The 22,546-nt window shown below is 44.1% G+C and overlaps 1 protein-coding gene across 1 annotated transcript in view; it reads left to right on the forward strand.

Moving 5' to 3' along the window:
• The window catches only part of rps6ka2 (ribosomal protein S6 kinase, polypeptide 2), a 240,953-nt gene that overhangs the window by 58,780 nt on the left and 159,627 nt on the right, over positions 1 to 22,546 (forward strand). The window contains exons 3-4 of the mRNA XM_041206960.1: positions 16,018 to 16,098; positions 18,010 to 18,089. Coding sequence (XP_041062894.1) covers positions 16,018 to 16,098; positions 18,010 to 18,089 — 161 coding nt within the window. The remainder of the gene's footprint in view (positions 1 to 16,017; positions 16,099 to 18,009; positions 18,090 to 22,546) is intronic.

Raw genomic sequence — 22,546 nt, forward strand, 5'->3', positions numbered from 1 at the left:
AACCAGTGGGCATAGATTTAAGGTAAGGGGCAGGAGGTTTAGAGGGGATGTGAGGAAGAATGTTTTCACCCAGAGTGTGGTGGGAATCTGGAACTCACTGACTTAAAGGGTGGTAGAGACAGAAACCTCATAACATTTAAGAAGTATTTGGATGTGCACTTACAATGCCATGGCATGCAAGGCTTGGGCTGGAAAATGGGATTAGAATAGTTAAGAATAAAATAAAAACAAAAACAGAATTACCTGGAAAAACTCAGCAGGTCTGGCAGCATCGGCGGAGAAGAAAAGAGTTGACGTTTCGAGTCCTCATGACCCTTTGACAGAACTTGAGTTCGAGTCCAAGAAAGAGTTGAAATATAAGCTGGTTTAAGGTGTGTGTGTGGGGGGCGGAGAGAGAGAGAGAGAGAGAGGTGGGGGGGGTGTGGTTGAAGGGACAAACAAGCAGTGATAGAAGCAGATCATCAAAAGATGTCAACAACAATAGTACAAAAGAACACATAGGTGTTAAAGTTAAAGTTGGTGATATTATCTAAACGAATGTGCTAATTAAGAATGGATGGTAGGGCACTCAATGTATAGCTCTAGTGGGGGTGTTTTTTTTTTTAAATAATGGAAATAGGTGGGAAAAGGAAAATCTTAATAATTTATTGGAAAAAAAAGGAAGGGGGAAACAGAAAGGGGGTGGGGATGGGGGAGGGAGCTCACGACCTAAAGTTGTTGAATTCAATATTCAGTCCGGAAGGCTGTAAAGTGCCTAGTCGGAAGATGAGTTGTTGTTCCTCCAGTTTGCGTTGGGCTTCACTGGAACAATGCAGCAAGCCAAGGACAGACATGTGGGCAAGAGAGCAGGGTGGAGTGTTAAAATGGCAAGCGACAGGGAGGTTTGGGTCATTCTTGTGGACAGACCGCAGGTGTTCTGCAAAGCGGTCGCCCAGTTTACGTTTGGTCTCTCCAATGTAGAGGAGACCACTTAGTTAAGCACTTGTTTGGCTGGTGCAGACTCGATGGGCCAAAGGGCCTTTTTCTGTGCTGTAGACCTCTATGATTCTATGGAAAGAATCGTCCCCCCATTGGGGGGGGAAGTGCAGGAGCAGGCGCGTGCAGGCGTGCCTCCAATCAGCACCCTCGATCGGGGGCATGACCCCATTTTACATGGGCAGGCCAATTAAGGCCCTCCCTGCACGATGTCCACCAGGAAGTACTATGTGCTCCCTGTCCGGGCAGTGGGGGGTTCCCTAAGCCAGGAGTGTGCTTTTTCGCGCATGCACGTGAAAGAGCGTACTCATCTTCCTGAGGCTAAGCGCTGCCTCAAGGAGATTGGCGCCAAATTCAAAAATGGTCAATGGACAAAAATAACATTTCCCTGACATTTCCCCTCATGTGACACTGTCACATTAACACTTTACAAAAAAACTGAAATACTGCCGATGCTGGAAATCTGAAATAAAAACAGAAAACGCTAGAAATTCTCAGTAGTCAGGCAGCATCTGTGGAGCGAGGAACAGGTTTCAGGTCTGTGGACTTTCATCAGAATGCCTTAAGCCCTGATTCTGTTATTGTTTATATTATGAGTTGGTGTGAGGCCACAGTAGCGAACGCATCCTTTTACAATTCTGACTAAAATTCACAATTTCAGCTTCCCTATTCTACCAAATTTTGAACCGTTAAGTACATAATTTAACTTTCCTACCATGAAAGAAGAAAAAGACTTGCATTTACGTAACATCTTACATGACATCCGGGTGCCCCAAAGCACTTTACAAACAACAGAGGACTTTTGAAGCCCCAGAAGGAAAAAAACAGTAAAAACTGGGAAATCAGAATACTGGTCTGAGCTGGTCTTGTATACCTTAAAATGGAACACCAGTAAAAACTGGAAAGTAAGAGTTCTGGTCCAAACTGGTTTTTCTTTAGCTACTGTTTTAATTTTTGGAGACACACAGCAATCTCCCTCAAGGATCAATGTGATAATGGCCAGATAATTTGCTCTTGAGGTATAAATATTGGCCAGCTTGCCTTAGGGAGTTTAGATAGAGCCTTGATTTACAAAGATGGTATTTTGAGAGTGCAGCACTCCCTTGGCACTGCATTAGATTGTCAATGCCCAGTTAAAGCTTGTTAAGATATAAAATATATTTAGACCAGCAATGCACACCTCTCACCTAATTCCTTCGTGGCAGACTTTACCGCTGACAATGCCTAGGAAGAGCAGAGAAGTAACTACAGGGATTACTGATGGGAACTAGGCCATTCTCCATTGATGTTCATTTTACTTTCCCCAGATTTATCGATTTAAAACAACGGCCAAAAGCAGATCATGAATTCAATAAACTGGAAATAAACTTTGACCAATATGTAAATGCTCTGGCAGTATAGCAATATTTTCAGGCGGAGATATCCCTGAAACTGGTATTAAGTCCATGCTATGTAAAAAAGCAAAATTCAATTACTTTATCCGTACCTCCAAATCAACTCTTTTCAGTGGATAAGTGATTCGATATTTCAAAGGTGTTATTAATGGAGGAAGGGAGTTACCACGTAGAGATATGTAGCTTGATTTGTGTAGTGATAATAAGCCTTATTACCAGCACTGTGGGTTTACCTACACCTCATGGACTGCAGCGGTTCAAGAAGGCGGCTCACCACCACCTTCTCAAGGGCAATTAGGGATGGGCAATAAATGCTAGCCCAGCCAGCGAAGCCCACATCCCGTGAATGAATTAAAAAATACTAAAGCTAGTAGTGTATAAATGTTAGCCAGTGAAGAATTAGGGACCAATTCACTGGGGCTATTCCCAATAAGTGGTGGTGAATGCAAGACATTTGGTCAGTCCCCAACCCACATATCAGAATAATCCATTTCTCCACAGAGTCTAAATGTTTTATTCTTGTTCAATTTGCACTATTCCCTCATTTTTACACTTATTGTTGCATCTCTGAAAAAAGCAAGACAACATTGAGTAATTGTTGGTGTAAGACACATTGCTCCTTATAGTTGTCATTATCAAAATTCTTGGCTGAATATTTTAAGCAAAAGGGATAATTACATTCTGTAATCAAGTAGTATGTCTCAGCTTTTATTGCTAGGAATTTGATGACAATTATACCAACATAAAATAGCTAACAGATGACTGTGCCACAGAGCTAATCTTAAACAAGCCCTAATTGTGAAGAATAACTTTTACACACTGTATCGAATGAAACTGACATTTTACAAACACACCAGGAACAATTGTCTCTCTTCCTGCCATGTAACGCTGTTATGACAGCTTCCTGTGCTTGAGCTAAAATTACAGTACCCGAGGGCAGCAGTGAAAGAAACTAACTAAAACATGAAATTTGATGGAGGTAGTCTTGAAAAGAGATGGAAATAACACGTTTATAAATATTTCAAATTATAACTAACTGGGACAATTGTATGAGCCAATCAGTAACAAAATTATATGATTCAGGGAACTACTGTTTGAACAGTACTGTCTTGGTTATGTGAACTTCTTATATTGTATCAGTTTTGCAAGATATAGTAATGTAGTCTTGATAATCCATGTGCTAAATTCCATTGCATTCCTATAGTTTTAGTTAAGCTTTACTTAAATGGTGATTGGGTTGGTGATGAGAAACATGTTAGGCCCTATATTTTCCACTCCTAGTTCTGAAAAAGTGGGACCACTGTGCTGTGAGTCACTGACCAGAATCGCTGAAGGGCAAACATGCCAGATTGAGGCAGCCCTCAATCTGGAGTGAACATTTTGGTCAGGATTTGTAAAAGGTGGAGGTGACATGAGCAGAAAGCAGTGCAACTCCGTGGGTCTTAAAGAGCTACACAACATAATTAAAGGGATGTGTCACTTAAAAGGTAAGCAACCACACGAAAGGATAAATTCCTTTTCAGCATTTTGAAAGACTGTAAGAGGCAAAAGAAGCAGCTAGCCGAAGTCTCTAGGTGAGAAAAACAAATAAAGAGGCACTGCACCCAAATGCCTTTTTGAAGGCTGGTTAAGTGAAAGTGCTAATGCTAATGCAAGGAGATGAGTGGAAGGAGAGCTACACTATCTGGGAACCAGGGCACTTTTCGCAAATGACATTAGTGTGGTACACCTTACAAAGGGAGGCAGCTGGGGTTAGGTAAATGGCCCAAATATACCTACCACCACAAGTGTTGCTTGTCAACCTGCAAACATTTACTATAGCACCATGCCAAGCCATCACACAATCTTACATGTTTTTCAATGTTTATCATGCATACTCATATTCCATACATAAGAGCCGATACTTCACAGAAGAAGGCCATTCATCCCATCAAGTTCATGTTGGGTCTCTGTAGAGCATTTCAGTCAGTCCCATTCTCTGGCTCTGTCCCCATCATTCTGCAAATTTACTTCCTTCAAACGCCCATCCAATTTTCTTTAGAAATCAATGATTGTCTCCACCGCCCTTGTAGGCAGTGAGTTCCAAGTGATTACTATACACTGCATGAAAAGTTCTTTCTCACAACATACCTGTATCTCCTGCCCAAAATTTTAAATCTTTAAATAGTAACAGGTAATTAAACAGGAAATTAAATAGGTAATAGGAACAGCATTTCTTTGTCTACCTCATCTAAACATGTCAAACTCATAGGCTGGGATTTTCCAGTCCCGTTGTGGGTGGGACCTGCTGCGAGCGAGGCAGCGTCCCAGCTATACGTCCATTGACTTGCGGCGGGATTGAAAGATCGTGGCGGTGGGCAGGTGCGGAAAATCCCGTCGATATATACCTCAATCAAATCTCCCCTCAATCTTTTGTTCCAAGACCATAACCCCAGCTTCTCCAACCTAACCCTGCAGATAAGATCCCTTGTTCCTGGAACCATTCTTGTAAATCTCAACTCACCCTCCCAAGGACCCTCATATCCTTCCTAAATTGCGGTGAACAGAATTGGATGCAATACTCTAGTTATGGACTTCCCCTCCTTACCCTTTACTCTAACACCCCAATCAATATTTGGGTCATTAAAGTCACCTATTTTACCACCCTATAGTTATTGCAAAAGTCTTGTGGTGCAATGGGTAGTTAAGACATTAAGTGTTAGAAACTAGAGATAACTTTAATTAACTTATATTTGTATTTGTGGGTGTTAGGCACAAGATGTAGCTTTAAGTTTAATTTATGTTTGTTTTTATTTGTGTGTTAAAAAAGGTGAAACCTGAGTTTGGTTTCAGTTTAGAGTTTTTGTGAGATAGAGCCAGCAAGTCTGGGGGCCAGTTTGTATACACGCATTTATAATGAGATTGTATGATTCTTAAATTGAAAAGATGGATTACCAAGGGGTTAGTAGTTTAGAAAAGCTGAAACAAAAAGCAACAAAACAGAAAAAAACTGTGCTGTTGCCTAGCAACAGGGAATCAGAGAGAGACTCACAGAGATACCGGGAGAGACAAGAAAAGCAGTTTTTAGTTGCAGTGGGTACATGTTTGCCACAGAATGAAGACAGAAAAGGTCTAAGAGTGGAATTGTCCCAGATTTGCACTGAGTGCGGTAACAGGCGGGTAAAATGCCGGCCAAGATGACGGGTTTTCATGCCATATCGTCCCAAACCTGCCATAGAACTTATGCATTCCCAGGAAACAAGCTGTTTCCATGGTGGGCAGGGTCTCATTCGCCCGCCACGCCATCACCTCGCCGCTTCATCACGCTGGGCGCCATATTTAAAGTTCAGCCATGCGCACACATCTCAGTGCTTCCAGCCCACAACTACTGTAGGGAAGATGTCCACAAAAGCAAAAAGACTGCAGCCCCCAAGTTTAGTGATGTGTCTCTGGAATGCCACTTGGACACCATGGAGGCCCACCGTAATGTCCTCTACCCCCCGTTTTGGCCACAGGAGGGGCAGCTACATCACCAATCCAGCATGGCAGGCGGTGGCAGCAGTGGTCAGCGCCAAGCACTGCAAAAGAGAACAAGCCACCCAGTGCTGTTACAGGCTGAATGGTCTTATCCATTCTACCAGAGCAACTCACTCTTCTCACCACTCTCAACTCACACACTCATAAACCCATCACACGTCCACAGGGATCTCACACCTCAAGGGACAACAGCACTAACTCTCACACACACCCTCACATCTCCATCAGGCTTATATCCTCTGGAGCTCACCCCCTCCTCCTGTCCAAGGCTCCACTCACCACACAAACATCCCATGCTGTCTCATGTGTCCTGCTCACACTCTCTCCATCTGTTCCCATGCAAGGGAAGCTAGCTCACAGCGGCAGGGAGAGGTCACAGCCCGAGGGTGGAGTGGCCCACATTAGGCCCCTCACTCACTTTGAGGAGCGTGCCATTGTGTTGACCGCTGAGGACGTGGACCGTGCCTAAAACAATGGTGAGGTTGGTAGTGAACACCCATGTGAGGATCCTGCACCACATCATCTCTCTCTCAAAAGCTCATTCTCCTGCTTTTGACTCTGCTGTCATGCACTAATTATCACTATTGTGGTTCACAGGGAGCTCTGCCAAGTGACCGACACCCTTAGCCAGCCAGTCCCTCAGCTCCATCCATGTCCTCATCTGCAGCCAAGATGCCTCCTTCTCCATTGAAAAGCTGGAAATGAACAGCCTGGAAGATCCATCACAGTGCTTACCCACACCCTCTATCAGCGCAGAGACACACACCTTGGTGGGACCTAGATCTAGCGCAGGCTTGGCTTCACAACCTGGTGGCCACCAAACGGACACTTGTCTGCAGCAGCAGGAGGCAGGTTCAGCTGAGCTCCCTGCACTTGGAGGACTGCTGGGGATGAGGCATCTGTAAGGCCCAAGTGAGATGATGAACCTCGGGTTTTACTTTCCAACTCATCCTGGAGAGTCAGCAGAAGGCGTGGGAACATCACACAGAGCTGTTGAAAGCCCTCAACAGAGTGACATGCATGTCAGAGGGGTGTGACTGCCTGCTCGCAGATGAAGTTGTGCTCACATGTGCATGTATGGAGGTCTCCATGTGGTGGATGGCTAATGCCATGGAGACCTTGGTCCAGCAGAATGCAGAGATGCGTGTAGACATGCACTCCATCATGATAGTCATTGGTGAGTTCCTGCAGTGGCAACATGAGAGGGACACTTGGCACCCCGACATCCTTCCAGGTGCTCCTTCAACTCTAGGAGTCAGGCCTGGGCCCTCGGACACCTGAAGGGAGGAGGAGCAGCAGCTGGACACCCCTGGGTCATCCACTGAGGAATCTCAGAGGCTGTCCTCTCCCTCTGAGTCCCCTTTGCCTGTGACCCCCTCAACCTCACCCTCTGTCTCCGCAGAGCGAGCAGCCGGTCCACAAGTGATTCTGGAGGGAAAAGTGTGTGTGTGGCAAGGCCTTTCAGAGCCTCGTGCAAGCACTCTCCTGTGCACGTGGATCCTTCACATTTCACACTCACCTCAACGTCCTGAGCATTTTCAATGCTGCCTGCTGGGGTTTGCTTTCAGTTGTCCATCTGAGCTGACCTGTATCTCCACCCACCCACTGAGCACACTCCCATGCAGCACCTGATCTCACCCACCACGACATTCATTTCACTTTCAATTTAGCAAGAATGGCCTGGTTTCACTGCATTGTGCACTCACCCATCTTTTCCCCTCCCCAGCCACCCATTTCCTCTCCCCCATCACAGTTGACCCCCTCCGTTACCTACCAGCCACAACACTTTTCCTTCAGGGATGCCCAGGTGAACGTGAATGTTCCGTTCCTTCTCAAAAATCCCACCTTCGTCCACATTCACCTCCCTGACCTCTTCCTTCCCACCCCCAGGGTCTGTGTCTGCCTCCAGGTCCCCACCAACCACCCTTGCCGTCCCTTCTATCGGTACCATCGAGCCTTCACCCTCCCACCCTACCGCCTCACTCTGCTTCGGTCATTTCCACCCTTCCTCCATATCACGTCCACCATCAATCCGTTCCCCAGGAGACAGATATGGACCTGTCCGACCCCTCCTGTGAACGTTCACATGCACATCCACCTCCTGCACCCCTTCACCCCTCCGCACTTCTTACCTCCTTCACACCAGCACCCCTTCTCCCCTTTGCACCCCTAGCTCCTGGAAACCCTTCTTCCCAAGAAACCCTACCCTGCGGCACCCCTTCCCCCTCTCCCCGGTACCCTTTCCCCTGCCCCGTCTTCCTGTCCCCCCCATCCCCAGACTCCCCCTAGCTTAGTCCTTCCCCCTTCCTGACTCCTACCTCCACCCTTACCTCTTCCACCACCCTTAGTCCCTCCTCCCACCTTACTCCTTCCTCCAGACTTACCTCTCCCTCCAGCCTCACTACTTTCTCTGGCTTTACTCCTACCCCTTTCCTGAATCCTTCCTCCACTCTTACTTCTTCCTCTGGCCTTACTCCCTCCTCTCTCCGCAATCCTTCTTTTCCCCGGACACCTTCCACTCTCCGCATCCCTTCTTCCCCCTAGACATCATCTCCTCTCTGCATTCCTCCCCCTCACTGCCCTCCTTCCTTTACACCTATCCAGCCTCCCCTTACACCCACCTCCCTAGTTGCCATCTTCTCCCCTGTTACACCCTCCCCCCTGTTCTCCCTCCCCGCCAACCTCAACCCTCAACATCTTAATTTCCCTGCTCCCAACCTCACCCCCCCCGAAACCTTCATTCGGTCCCCAACCTCACCGCCCCTCTCCCTGACAAGTCTTCCTCTTGCAGCCAATCCTAGCCCTTCCTCTCCCACCCTCTCAACCATCATCTGTTGTTCGCATCAATGGTGACTATCCAGCTTCCGTGAGCTGCTTCGCAGCAGAGCCACGTCCAAGGGAATCCACCCAGCATGGATGTTCCTCCAGTGGGCCATTGGTGTCAGGCTCCAGCATCTGCTCCTCGGATGCTTGTGATGTGAGCCAGGCCCTGGTGGTAAGTCCTGACTTCTGCACATCACACTTGTCAACACGTGTTCTACACCGGCGTGTTTTCCTGCTGATGTGGGCAGATGATCCAGCAAGGGGCATGGGGATTATTCCGGTGGGGAGGCCTAATAATGACATGCTGATGTATTCCAATGAGGTTCCCAATGTCCAATGGTGGAGAACGCAACCTGCCATCGGCGGCCTGTGTGGACGAAACTCGAACTGGTTTCACGTTGTCAGGAAACGGGTCACGCCATATTGTCCGCTCATGCCGCCAGCAGGCACAGAAGATCCCAGCCTAAGACTCTGTCCGGCTGGAAATTATGCCATTTTTTTTCTTGGAGTCTGCATGGAAATCTTTACAACCTTTTTGTTGCCTAGTGTTAATATTAATGTTTCTTCATGAATAAATGTTTTATCTTTTCGTTAAAAAGTCAACAACAGACACCTGTGAATCAGTTTCAGTAAGTATCCTCCATGTGTTTTAAATTTTTAAAAAATTATGGTGTATCAATCCAGGTTCCAGACCTGTCCAGTAATAACATCAGCTGGGATCATAACATAGCGAACTGATCTTTCTCTCAGTTGTTTCTGATTTTTTCTTTACGCATCTGATTAAGCAGTTCAATCAGCACATTGTGTAGGAGGGAGGAACTCAAAGCCTCGCTTCACTCTAACCACTACTGGGAGAAGCAAAAGCTGTTCCATCAGAACAGCCCTTACTAAATTGGAGACAAATTCAAGTTGGCTGATAGAATGAATAAAGCAATTGGAAAAGATTGGAGCTGGGGAAATGGAGGGAATGAATGAATAACATTATGGATCAATTATTGGGACGGAATCATATGACTATAAAGAGGGCAAGGGCTGATCAGTAGCCATGAATGCTCGGAGCATAAGAAAAACAATGGATGAGAGAGACAGAGTAGGTATTGCAGGAACTACTGAAACCCAGCCAAAGAGAAAAGAATAGATAGGGAACAAATCTGCAAGACTAAATGCACTTCTGGTAGAATAGATAAGGAGAGTGAGTAGTATGCTTCCTGGCTGGCAAAGATTTTAAGCTGACAGCCAACTTATCAACTCTTGTCAGTTTGTTAAAGTTTTATTTGAAGAATCAGCCTTTTTCACTTGCAGTTGAGGTTGTCAGTATCAATGAATCAGATAATCTGAAAGGTGTTATTAGAACTTGTCAGAACCAGATTGATTAGAAAGTGGGACTGGAATTGTTATGTTCCTTCTGTTGGGTCGCTTTGCTTGTGAACATGGTTGCACACCTATCTACCAGTGGGTGAGATGGCAAACAATATACTGCAGATGCAGAGACCAAGATGAAGCACATGCTGTTTATTAACACAAGTCATGGAACACTAACAGAATATGTGCTTCTCCAACCAGACCCTATTCTAAACTACTAATTAAGATTGTGGTCCACGCTACACAGCCATTGGGGAATACAGCTTTTTTTTATTCATTTTTGGGATTTGGGCTTCGCTGGCTGGGCCAGCATTTATTGCTCATCCCTAGTTACCCTGGAGAAGGTGGTTGTGAGCTGCCTTCTTGAACCGCTGCAGTTCACCACAGTACACCACTGTTGGTACACACACCCTGTGATTAGGGAGGGAGTTCGAGGATTTTGACCCAGCGACAGTGAAGGAATGGTGATATGTTTCCAAGTCAGGATGGTGAGTGACTTGGAGGGGAACTTCCAGGTGGTGGTGTTCCCATCTATCTGCTGCCCTTGTCCTTCTAGATGGTAGTGGTCATGGGTTCGGAAGGCGCTGTCTAAGGAGCCTTGATGAATCCTTGCAGTGCATCTTGTAGATGATACACACTGCTGCTACTGTGTGTCAATGGCGGAGGGAGTGAATGTTTGTGGATGGGGTGCCAATCAAGCGGGCTGCTTCATCCTGGATGGTGTCAAGCTTCTTAAGTGTTGTGGGAGCTGCACTCATCCAGGCAGATGGGGAGTATTCCATCACACCCCTGACTTGTGCCCTGTAGATGATGAACAGGCGTTGGGGAGTCAGGAGGTGAGTTACTCATCGCAGGATTCCTAGCCTCTGACCTGCTCTTGTAGCCACAGTATTTATTTGGCTAGTCCAGTTCAGTTTCTGGTCAATGATAACCCCCAGGATGTTGATAGTGGGGGATTCAGTGATGGTAATGCCATTGAATGTCAAGGGTCAATGGTTAGATTCTTTCTTGTTGGAGATGGTCATTGCATGCCACTTGTGTGGCAGGAATGTTATTTGCCACTTGTCAGCCCAAGCCTGGATATTGCCCAGATCTTGCTGCATTTGGACATGGACTGCTTCAGTATCTGAGGAGTAGCAAATGATGCTGAACATTGTGCAATCATCAGCAAACATCCCTACTTCTAATCTTATGATGGAAGGAAGGTCATTGATGAAGCAACTGAAGATGGTTGGGCCGAGGATACTACCCTAAAGACATCCTGCGTTGATGTTCCGGAGCTGAAATGACTGACCTCCAACAACCACAACCATCTTCCTTTGTTCTAGGTATGACTCCAACCAGTGGAGAATTTTTCCCCTGATTCCCATTGACTCCAGTTTTGCCAGGGCTCCTTGATGCCACACTCAGTCAAATGTGGTCTTGAAGTCAAGGGCAGTCACTCTCACCTCACCTCGGGAGCTCAGCCCATGTTTGAACCAAGACTGTAATGAGGTCAGGAGCTGAGTGGCCCTGTCGGAATCCAAACTGGGCATCAGTAAGCAGGTTATTGCTAAGCAAGTGCTGCTTGATAGCACTGTTGATGACCCCTTCCATTACTTTACTGATAATCAAAAGTAGACTGAAGGGGTGGTAATTAGCCGGGTTAGATTTATCCTGCTTTTTGTATACAGGTCATACCTGGGCAATTTTCCATATTGCTGGATAGATGCGAGAGTTGTAGCTGTACTGGAACAGTTTGATGAGGGGCACGGCAAGTTCTGAAGAACAAGTACTATTGCCGAAATATTGTCAGGCCTCATAGCCTTTGCACTATCCAGTGCCTTCAGCCATTTCTTGATATCACATGAAATGAATTGAATCGGCTGAAGACTGGCATCTGTGATGCTGGGGACCTCCAGAGGAGGCCGAAATGGATCATCTGCTCGGCACTTCTGGCTGAAGATTGTAGCAAATGCTTCAACGTTATCTTTTGCACTGATGTACTGGGCTCCCCCATCATTGAGTTGTTTGATTGTCCACCACCATTCATGACTGGATGTGGCAGGACTACAGAGCTTAGATCTGGTCCGTTGGTTGTGGGACCACTCAGCTCTGTCTATTACTTGCTGCTTAAGGTGTTTAGCATGCAAGTGTTATATCTTCACCAGGTTGACACCTCATTTTTAGGTATGCCTGCTGCTGCTCCTGGCATGTCCTCCTGCATTCTTCATTGAACCAGTGTTGAACCCTTGGCTTGATGGTAATGGTAGAGTGGGGGTTATGCCAGGCTATGAGGTTACAGATTGTGTTCGAGTACAATTCTGCTGCTGCTGATGGCCCACAGCACCTCATGGATGCCCAGCCTTGAGTTGCTAAATCTGTTTGAAATCTATCTCATTTAACACGGTGGTCATGCCACACAACACAATGGAGGGTATCCTCAATGGGAAGGTGGGAATTCGTCTCTACAAAGACTGTGCGGTTGTCATTCCTACTGATACTGTCATGGACAGATGCGTCTGTGGCAGCCAGGTTGGTGAGTATGAGGTCGAGTATGTTTGCCACAGACCCAGTCTAGCAGCTGTGTCCTTTAGGACTTGGCCAGCTCCGTCAGTAGTGGTGCTACTGAGCCACTGTTGGTGATGGACACCCAGATTACATTCTGTGCCGTTGCCACCCTCGGTGCTTCCTCTAAGTGGTGTTCAACATGGAGGAGCACTGATTCATCAGCTGAGGGTTGGGCGGTACATGGTAATCAGCAGGAGTTCTCCTTGTCCATGTTTGACCAGGTGCCATGAGACTTCATGGGTCCAGAGTTGATGTTGAGGACTCCCAGGGAAACTCCCCCCTGACTGTATACCACTGTGCCACCACCTGTACTGGGTCTGTCCTGTCAGTGGGACAGGACATACTCAGGGATGGATAGTGTCTGGAACATTATCTGTAAGATATGATTACGTGAGGATGACTATGTCAGGCTGTTGCTTGACTAGTCTGTGAGGCAGCTCTCCCACTTTTAGTACTAGCCCCTAGATGTTAGTAAGGAAGACTTTGCATGGTCAATAGGTTGTCATTTCCAGTGCCTAGGTCAATGCCGGGTGATCCATCTGGTTTCATTCCTTTTTTAAGGCTTTGATACAACTAAGTGGCTTGCTAGGCCATTTAAGAGCCAACCACATTGCTGTGGGTCTGGAATCACATGTAGGCCAGACCAGGTCAGGACAGCAGATTTCCTTCTCCTAAAGGGAAGGACATTAATGAACCAGATGAGTTTTTACAACAATCAACAATTGTTCCATGGTCATTATTAGACTTTTAATTCCAAATTTTTAATTGAACTCAAATTCCACCATCTGCCGTGGCAGGATTTGAATCTAGGTCCCCAGAGCATTCCTCTGAGTTTGTGGTTTACTAGCCCAGTGACAGTACCACTAACCACACCTCCCCTTAGCCTGTGCTACACAACCATTGGGTAACACAGTCACATGATCAATCTGGTCACATTCTCTTAAAGGTGTATTGCACCTCAGATTACCACAGGATCAAACATGTTCCTTCCTGCCATAAATATGTCATGCACAAAGATGACAAAAACATTTCAGATCAGCTGCACTAAGAGCCCCAATCATTGGTGTGTTGTTTTTAGTGTTTATTTCCAAAGAAACACTACGATAAAATGCAGCCTTTAAAAATGTTTTATTTTCCTCAAAAAGAACTTTCTGAGGCTTGCTTGTGCACTCTCTAATGTGAAAGTATAGGCCTAAAAAGAACTGAGCACAGAGAAAGATCAGTAGTTTGGAACATGCAGGTCCATGTTAATAGGCCTCGTTCACCTGAAGTCAGCAAACTTTAGACACCTGCGAAGCATCCCCAGGCAGCTCACTGGTAAAGCCAGTTTGAATTTTGGGCTGTTGCACTGCCAGTTGCAATCTGCAAGCAGATTTTAGAGCAAAGGAAGCAATCAGGGGAGACTGTGTAACTGGGAGTTAGAGGGTAATTATAAGAGGGATGGAGGTAGCGACAGGCAGAGTGAGGGAGGAAGGAAGCAACCATACAGTTAGGGGACATAGGGGTTTGTGGAGGAAGGGCAGTAAGTGGTGGTTTGCAGTGGCCTGTGATTTTAATGTTGAACCATGAGGAACACTCCTGCACTACTTGCCTCCATACTCAGGTAAGTATTTTTTAAACACCTAACTTGTTAGCGGCAATCTGCAGAAATCCCTTTAAGAACTGCTGGTTAAGTTGCATGTAGACCTGACCTGGTAGTCAGTCCAGGACTAGCTGCATTCAGCCCAACCCACTTTAACAAAATAGCCTCAAACAGGCATTAGGCCCCTTTTTATGAGAAATGGTCCTAAAATCTATTTCAGGATTTGGACCCTGGACTCTTCTTTTGATGCCTATATCAGTATGGTATTGATGCTGTCTGGATCAGAATGCACCTGTAGATATTGGGTGCTTTTGGGTTCATTTTGCAGTTGTAAAATGGGCACAACATCATTGAATTTCTGGGCCATATTTTCTTCCATATTAGTTGCATAAGAGATAAGGTGAATGTTCTGTGGTATGAATTCATTGACTGGCTTCATCTAATAATTCATGTAATTGTACCTGTGTGACTGATCATAGTTTGGAGAGTGAGACAGCATATCCTACAGAAAATAAATCCCATGCTTTTATTTCCCTACTACCAGCTATTCTGTACTACAATAAAATTGATTGAGTATTGAACATAACTTCGCTTTAGATTATGCTATGGTTGTGTCATAATGTACTTTCTCTTTAACTCTTTGCCTTCCTGTGTTTTAGATTTATGCTCAGAGCTATTTTTGAGCTGTCAGCACTTTTGTAGGCTGTCAGAGTTATAAATTTTGCGTGTGTACTAGGTATTTGAGTTCCTTTATATGCAGCCTCTCCCATTAGCAGATCTTCTACCTTCCTCCGCTCCTGATTAGATTTCTACCTTCACTGCCCTTTATTGTTAAATTACAGTGTGTCATGGGTTCTAACATTGTCGTCCTTTGTTGTGTGTACATAATATTGTAACATTGTATTTGTTCCCATCTCTTCCAGAAGACGGACTGATAAATATTGTAATGCGATACAGCCAGTTGTAAACCAATAAGCTGGTTTATTGTATTCATATGATATGAAAGAAGATAGTACAATGTTCTGTAAAGTTTAATCCTATTATGCAAACTAAGCCACTGCTACATTCTAAGCTTCAATTTTACAAGTCTAAATTCACTGAATTGACTGGTTCTAAGCCTACAAGAAGGGATGATTTCCCTCCATGACTGTTTTCAGTCCAAATTTATGAAAACCATGGGCAGAATTTTACGGCAGTGGGATTTTACGTTCCCGCTGAAGTCAATGGGGATTATAATGGCTCGCCACATTTTACGTCCCCGTCCTTGCTGAAACGGGGCTTTAAAATTCTGCCTCGTCTTTTTTCATCTGGACAGGAAGTGAAAAACTTGACCTCTGACCTTCCACAGCTCTCTGTCAAGAATAACCATACAATCAGACTGAAAGCTGCCCTCCTGGATATGAGACCCTGGCAGCACCTCTCACTGAAATTATTGAAGGAAGTCCAATATCACATTTGTGAATGCGACTGAATGCATTAACAAAGTCCATTGTCCCAAATTGCTATGGTATGTAAAAAAACCACAATTTTGTCAAATACTGACAAACTATTGGCCTGAACACAGTTTCACTCATAGTTTGTGTGTTGTGTAGATTTAACACCCTGCCACCATCCCCTTATGATTTTCTCCTGCCTGAAACATTACTGTGTCATTATATGTCACCTTCCTGGGAAATAAGACCCAACTTTTATTTTATTGGTTTTGCTTATAAGACATTTGATGAGTTCAACCAGAATTAATTGTAAAGTACATCACAGGTTACAAAGTTCAAATTGATACCTGGGTATTGATTCGGTTCTTTATTGTCTCCTCAGTACGTGATCGAGTCAGGTCAAAAATGGAACGTGACATTTTGGCTGAAGTCAATCATCCTTTCATAGTAAAACTGCACTATGGTAAGTTTTGTGCTTTACATTCAAACTAGTCATTAAAATTGGTTACCATCATTACCATCAACATCACCAATATGATCAAGATGAATAAAAAGAGATTTAAAATGGCTAAGTCGTGTAAATTAGGGGAGAAGGAAGGGAAGGGTTCTGGTCAGATTTTAAATCCTAATATATTCTTTTTAGCTCCATTTAGATATTTAGATCCAAAACAAATCATAACTTATCAATCATCTTGAAGGCTTCAATTCAGTTACCTCAGGTTATGAAGAAGCACAGTTGAATAGTTGGTGCATGTCAAGGTCTCAGCTTAAATTTATCTACTTTCTTTCAACTGTAGATATGCACAGGCATGATAGTTTCATTAATTTATCCATTTAAGTCCTAAAACTCTCTTCTCGTCAGCTGACTGCATCACTGTTACAATTAACAAACTCCCACTGTTGGAATCTTACACTTATACAAATTACTTTCCATCAATTTACTTTGAATTATATCTTTCACTTATTAATCCCATTATCTAAAATGTCTAGATGAAAATTTTAAATGGAAATGATCTCAGCTCAAGCTTTGCATGAAAGGTGCATATATTGGGATTTGAGGACTAATATGCAGAAAGCTTGATTTCCCATTCAATAATTTAACACGTGGAGGATCATATGACCATGAATTGAATATGTTAATCTAGGCACCTGAAACCTCACAATTCCTTTCTCTGTACATCTCTGTGTAAAAAAGATGAACTTCCCAACTCAGGATATGCTCAGAGCAGTCAAGGTGCCGGGTATCTTCTGCAGAGAGTTGAATGTAAAGCCCAGGCAATTTTAATTTCTAGGCTTCATTAGCAATTTTTATGTCTCCTGTTCAAAACTGGCTTGGGTAATTTTGGAGCCAGTGGACTGGAGCACAACTCAATGAGGGCAACAGGGCATCTGGAATCCCAATGAACAATGAAACCAACATCTCTGAACCAATGAGATTTGAGGATTGAGAAAGAAAAAGAAACAAAAGAGAAAGAGGTAGAGTTAGTGTAAAATAGGTATAGAAAGAGAAATAAAGAAAGACTGGATTTACACAGAGAGAAAAAAGTGCAGAAAGGAAATTTTAAAAATACTCTAACATGCAACAATGAGATTGAACAGTCTAAGCTACTCTCTTTCTGGGCCAGGGAGGTTGATCGGCATTGCATTAAAAGTGATCATATTGTTACAAAGGGTTTTACAATGTTAAATTCCTGCTTTAACTTCCTGTGGCAAGTTTAATGAACAATTAATCTGCAAATCCAGCAAGTTCCTAAAAATAACAGGGAAACTATTGTGTGAAGCAAATGGTGAATAGATGTAAGCCAACCAGGAAATTCTGGAGATTTGCAGCTCATGGTCTATCTTCTAATCCCCTGAATTTGCTGGCACGTTACAAAACATTGGACCCAGAATAATCATTTTCTTTTCAACAAACTGAACTGTGAAGCAATCCTGCTCGGTGACTTCTCAGTTCAGAATGCAGATAGATCTGCTGTAAATAGTAAATGTTTTCTGTTTGTGTTTTACCATCTTGAGAAACATACATGCTTATTTCATTGTTCACCTGCTTTTTTCTCAAGCAATGAATGTCTAGCTCATTGAACTACTCACTGAATAATATTGTAGTCCTTTTACTGTCTCCTGGATGTGCAGAAATATTTTCCAAACTTTGCTGGAGCTCTTCCTCATCTTTGCTACCAGTCAATAAAACATTTCTATTTCTTTGGTTATATTTACTTCATATTTAGCCACTTTCTCATTTTTTACCTGCTTTCTTAATTTCTCCCCGGATTTGCTCCTTGCCTTAAAATCACTTTCTCTTAATGTTTCTATGTTTTAAATGTTATTAATCAAATAATCAAATCAGATTAATTCCTTTTTGCCTCACCTGCAGCATTCCAGACTGAAGGAAAATTGTATCTGATTTTAGATTTTCTAAGAGGAGGTGATCTTTTTACAAGACTATCCAAAGAGGTATGTTGGCAAAATTTTATTGACCGCTATTTCAAGAAAAGCGCCTCATCTATTGCCAAGACCCAACTGTGCACCTCAGGCCCAGAATGATGAACAGCCATAGATGGTTTAGCAGAGTTACCAAATTTTATCAAATACCCAGTTTCATTTCGAGATATATTGGTAAATTGCTTTTGCAAATGTTGCAATTCATTATTGCTATTAAGCAAGTTTGAAAATCGATAGAGTTTTTTGTGATGACTATAACAGCAAAGGAATTGTTGCATTTTACTGCTATTATTGCAATCTCACTAATCCTTTGTCTCAGAGCAGTTCACATACAACATTTTTTTGTGAGCCACTATTGTCACATAGGCGATCAGCAAGTGAGATCTGACCAAAAACAAATAGTAAAGGTACAACAAATAAAGAGGCATCTGAAGCCACGTAAGTTTGATTTGTAGCAATTAATTTGGTTGATTTTACTTATTAATTTGTATTGGGTTGTGCTGGTTGAGAAGGACAAGTTAACAAAGATAGTGTAGAACTCCCTATTCCTCTTCCAATGGTGCTACGAGATTTTTTTACGTTCACCTGAACCAACAAAACAGTAAGATGGGTTCCTGGTTTTACATCTTATCTGAAAGATCCATTTTATAGTGAGCATTGCAATTGAATTTAGGATTCAATCCAGCTGAAAAATACTAAATGAAATAAAAATGAATATAGCTTTAATGTCACAATATAGCAATAGGAGCCAGGTGGCACAATGGATTAATATGCTGCTCTTTCATTCCTGGAACCATGGGCAGAATTTTCTGTCTGTCGGGTGGGCTGGGCAAGAACGGATGAAGGCGGGCACAGACCTGATTGATGCCCCTGATCGGGTCCATGCCACCATTTGACGTAGGCGGGCCAGTTAAGGCCCACCCAGCATGACGTGCACCCGGAAGTGCTGTGCACTCCCTGTGCGGGTGGGGGGATGGATTGCCTGAGTTGGGAGTGCGCTCTTTCACGCATGCGTGCGAAAGAGCGCAGAAATGTCCCTGACGCACAGAGGTGCCTCAGGTAGATTAGTTTTAAGTCCAAAAAGTTTAATTAAGTGGTGAGAAAATTTTTATGACATGTCCCCTCTTGTGAAACTGTCACATGAGCTGGGACATGTGAATTCATTTCAATAAAAATTTTTGTCAAAATTTAAAATCATTCATGAAACCTCATTCCGCCTGTGGATGAGGCTCCATGAAAAATGAGAAGGCTGCCTGGGCTCTTCACCTGCCCACCAACCTTAAGATTGGACGGGCAGCTCCATTAATTATTTTAATTGAGAGTTAAACGGCTTTAATAGGCCTTTGACAGTTCGGCGGACGCTCAGACAACTCGCGTGCACGCCCGCCGAACTGAAAGTCTGAATGATGCGCTGTGACATTGGGACGCACGCCCAATGTCACTACGCATCATTTTACACCTCGGCGAGTGGGCCCCGCCCCTGCCCGCCAGGCTGAAGATTCAGCCCAAGAGTTCAGAACCAGTATGGGTTGATGAAAATGTTTTATTTTTCCCATCAATAGATACATTTTCTGTTACTGAGAGAAAAGTTTTTCTTTCAAAAAACATAATTCCCCAAGAGCAAATAAAGAGTTGCTTTGAATAAAATTCCCCATTTAAGTGACAAAATGCATTGACAATGTTCCTCTTTACATATTCTTAACTGAGAGCCCAGACATCCATCAGAGCAAAGAAACAATTGTGCCTCAGGGAAAACATTGCTTGATTGACAGCTCTGGCTGTTTGATCCATTCTGTCAATTTTACAACATTTAGTTGCACAAAATGAAGAGGTTTCAAGTGCTTGAAGTTTCTGCTATTGATACTTTAAACAGACTGGATGATTGACATTTTTATTGGGCTGAATTAAAAACAATTTTAAGAATGAATGACTTTTTAAAGCTTTTTTAAACACATACTATTGTCATTATGGGCAGAATATTGCCGTTGGCGTGTGGGGGCGGGCCTGACATGCTGATGCATAAAATGACATGCATTGACGTCGTCGAGCATCCCAATGTCATCATGCGTCATTTTGACATTTCGTTTGGTAGGCGTGCACATGAGGGGACATGTTTAAATAAATTTTTACTTGCTTTATTATAAAGTTTTGTAATCCATTCAGTTTCCCTGAGGCAGCTCTGTGCCTCAGGGAGATTGCTGCACTCTTTCGCGCACATGCGTGAAAGAGCGCAAGCCCCGACTTTCCCTCCTCCCTTCACCCACACAGGTAGTGCTGAGTGCTACCTGCCGCGTGTTAAGCTGGCCGGGCCTTAATTGGCTCGCCTGCGTAAAATGGCGGCACACAGCTGATCACGGATGGTGATCGACTCTGCACCCGCCCCGGTTCCGCCCAACCCGCCCGCCATAGGAAACATTCACTTCTACAAGTTTCATTGGGCCTATACAAAGTGTATAGTGGTTGAATGGGCATGGAAGTGCCATGGCTTGGCATGGAGGGTATGAGGGGTCATGGTGGTGGCTGGAGGGGCATAGCTTGGCATGCAGGCAGGGGTAAGACCTTTTGAACTTACCTTTCAAAAGGTCTGCTCATCCAGACTATGGTTCACAATACCTCTGAGGTTGCATGAGCCATGAGTTCTTTAAAAGCTGGCCCAACTCCAGGAAAATTGCAGAGGAGTAGGGCATGCCTATCTCAGCAATGAAGTCGGCCAGGTCAGGAGTGCAGGGTGCAGGCCCACAGCCCAAACAAGAGCTGGTGAAAATTGGAAACCTGGGGAATGGGCCAGGAATCTCAGAATTGGGTCCTAGCCACCATTTTCACACCTCCAGTCCATGAAAATCCAGCCCATACAAGGATCTTTGGAGGCAGCAGGACATATTGAGAAAGGAATTAGCAAAGCATAATCGATCTTGGACTCCATGATTAGAGGAATTGAGTACAAACGCACAGAAACTAAGCTGGCCCCAACTGAAGTATTGAGTTCAGTTCTGGTTACCGCACTTTAGGAAGGATATGAGGATCTATGAAAGGGTGCAAAGGAGATTTGCCAGAATGGTTCCAGGGATGGGGGATTTTAGTTACAAGTTGGAAAGTCAGGGATTGTTGAGGGGAGATTTGATAGAAGTGTACAAGATAATGACAGGTTTGGATAAGATAGGCAAGGGATAAATGTTCGCATTAGCTAACGGCATAATGACTGGGGATAGAGATTTAAGGTTTTGAGCAAGAGATGCGGGAGAATATGAGGAAGAACTTTATTATGCAATGAGTGGTAATGACCTGGAACTTGCTGCCCACGAGGGTGGTGGAAGCAGAAGCAATCAGTAATTTCAAAAGGAAATTGGATGGGCACTTGAAGAAAATTAACTTGTAGAGCCAAGGGATCAAGTGGGGGAGTGGGTCTGACTGGATTGCTCCACGGGGAGCTAGCATGGCCTGGATGGGATAAATGGCCTCTTCTGTGCTATTAATGACTCTATTGCCAGGATTTTTACCTTGTCGGGTGGGCACTGTGGGTGGCCCAGGAGCAGCCACGAAGCAGACCGCCGCCCATGTTTGGGCCCCAACACCGATTTCACACTGGCTGGCCAGTTAACGGCCAGCCAATGTGAAAGGCGTGCTGCAGCATTCAGCATTGCCAGGGTTGAGGGCAGGAGGAGGGTGAGTGTGGAAGTTCATGCGTGCACTCACATGCACGCAATGAAAGCTCCCTGAGGCACAGAGCTGCCTCAGGGAGCTGAAGATTTTAAAAATCAGAAATAAAAACTTAGCAATGTTAAAAACATGTCCCTTCATGTGACTCTGTCACATGAGCAGGAACATGTTATAACTGAAATTTAAAAATTTTTATTCAATTTTTAATTGCTCTTGGAAACCTCATCCCACCTGAGGATGAGTTTCCTAAAAAATCCAAAGGCCACTTGGCCTTTTCGCCTGTCCGCCAAGCATAAGCTTGGATGGACAGCGAAAAATTTAATTCAATTATAACTTTAATGGCCTTAATAGGCCTATTAATTGTCGGCAGGCACGATACCAACTCCACCGACCAAACTATCATGCGAGTGCGCAGTGATGGCAGGACACTCGCCCAACATCATCACGCATCATTTTACGCTCGAGCAGGTCGGACACATGCCCACCTGCTCAATGCAAATTTTTGCCCTATAACTCCAAGACTTAATCCCTGTGGAACTGCTGATATCTGTGCCTATGCAAATTTGGGAACAATAATTTAGTATTATTCCTGTTTGCAATATCAAAATGCAGAAGAAACCAGTTTTGGAGATGCTACATGATGACGGATGCTTTAAAAAACTGAGGAGTTCCTGGGACCAATTAGAACTAAATAATTTATCTGAAGGACTGTATTCCATTCCTGTATGACTGACATTTTAAACATCTTATACTGTGCTCAGGGTTTATAAAGGGTTTGATGATTTGATAAGAATAATATCCTTAAAGTGTTA

Source organism: Carcharodon carcharias, chromosome 2 (assembly GCF_017639515.1).
Source record: "Carcharodon carcharias isolate sCarCar2 chromosome 2, sCarCar2.pri, whole genome shotgun sequence".
NCBI classification, from domain to species: Eukaryota; Metazoa; Chordata; class Chondrichthyes; order Lamniformes; family Lamnidae; genus Carcharodon; species Carcharodon carcharias.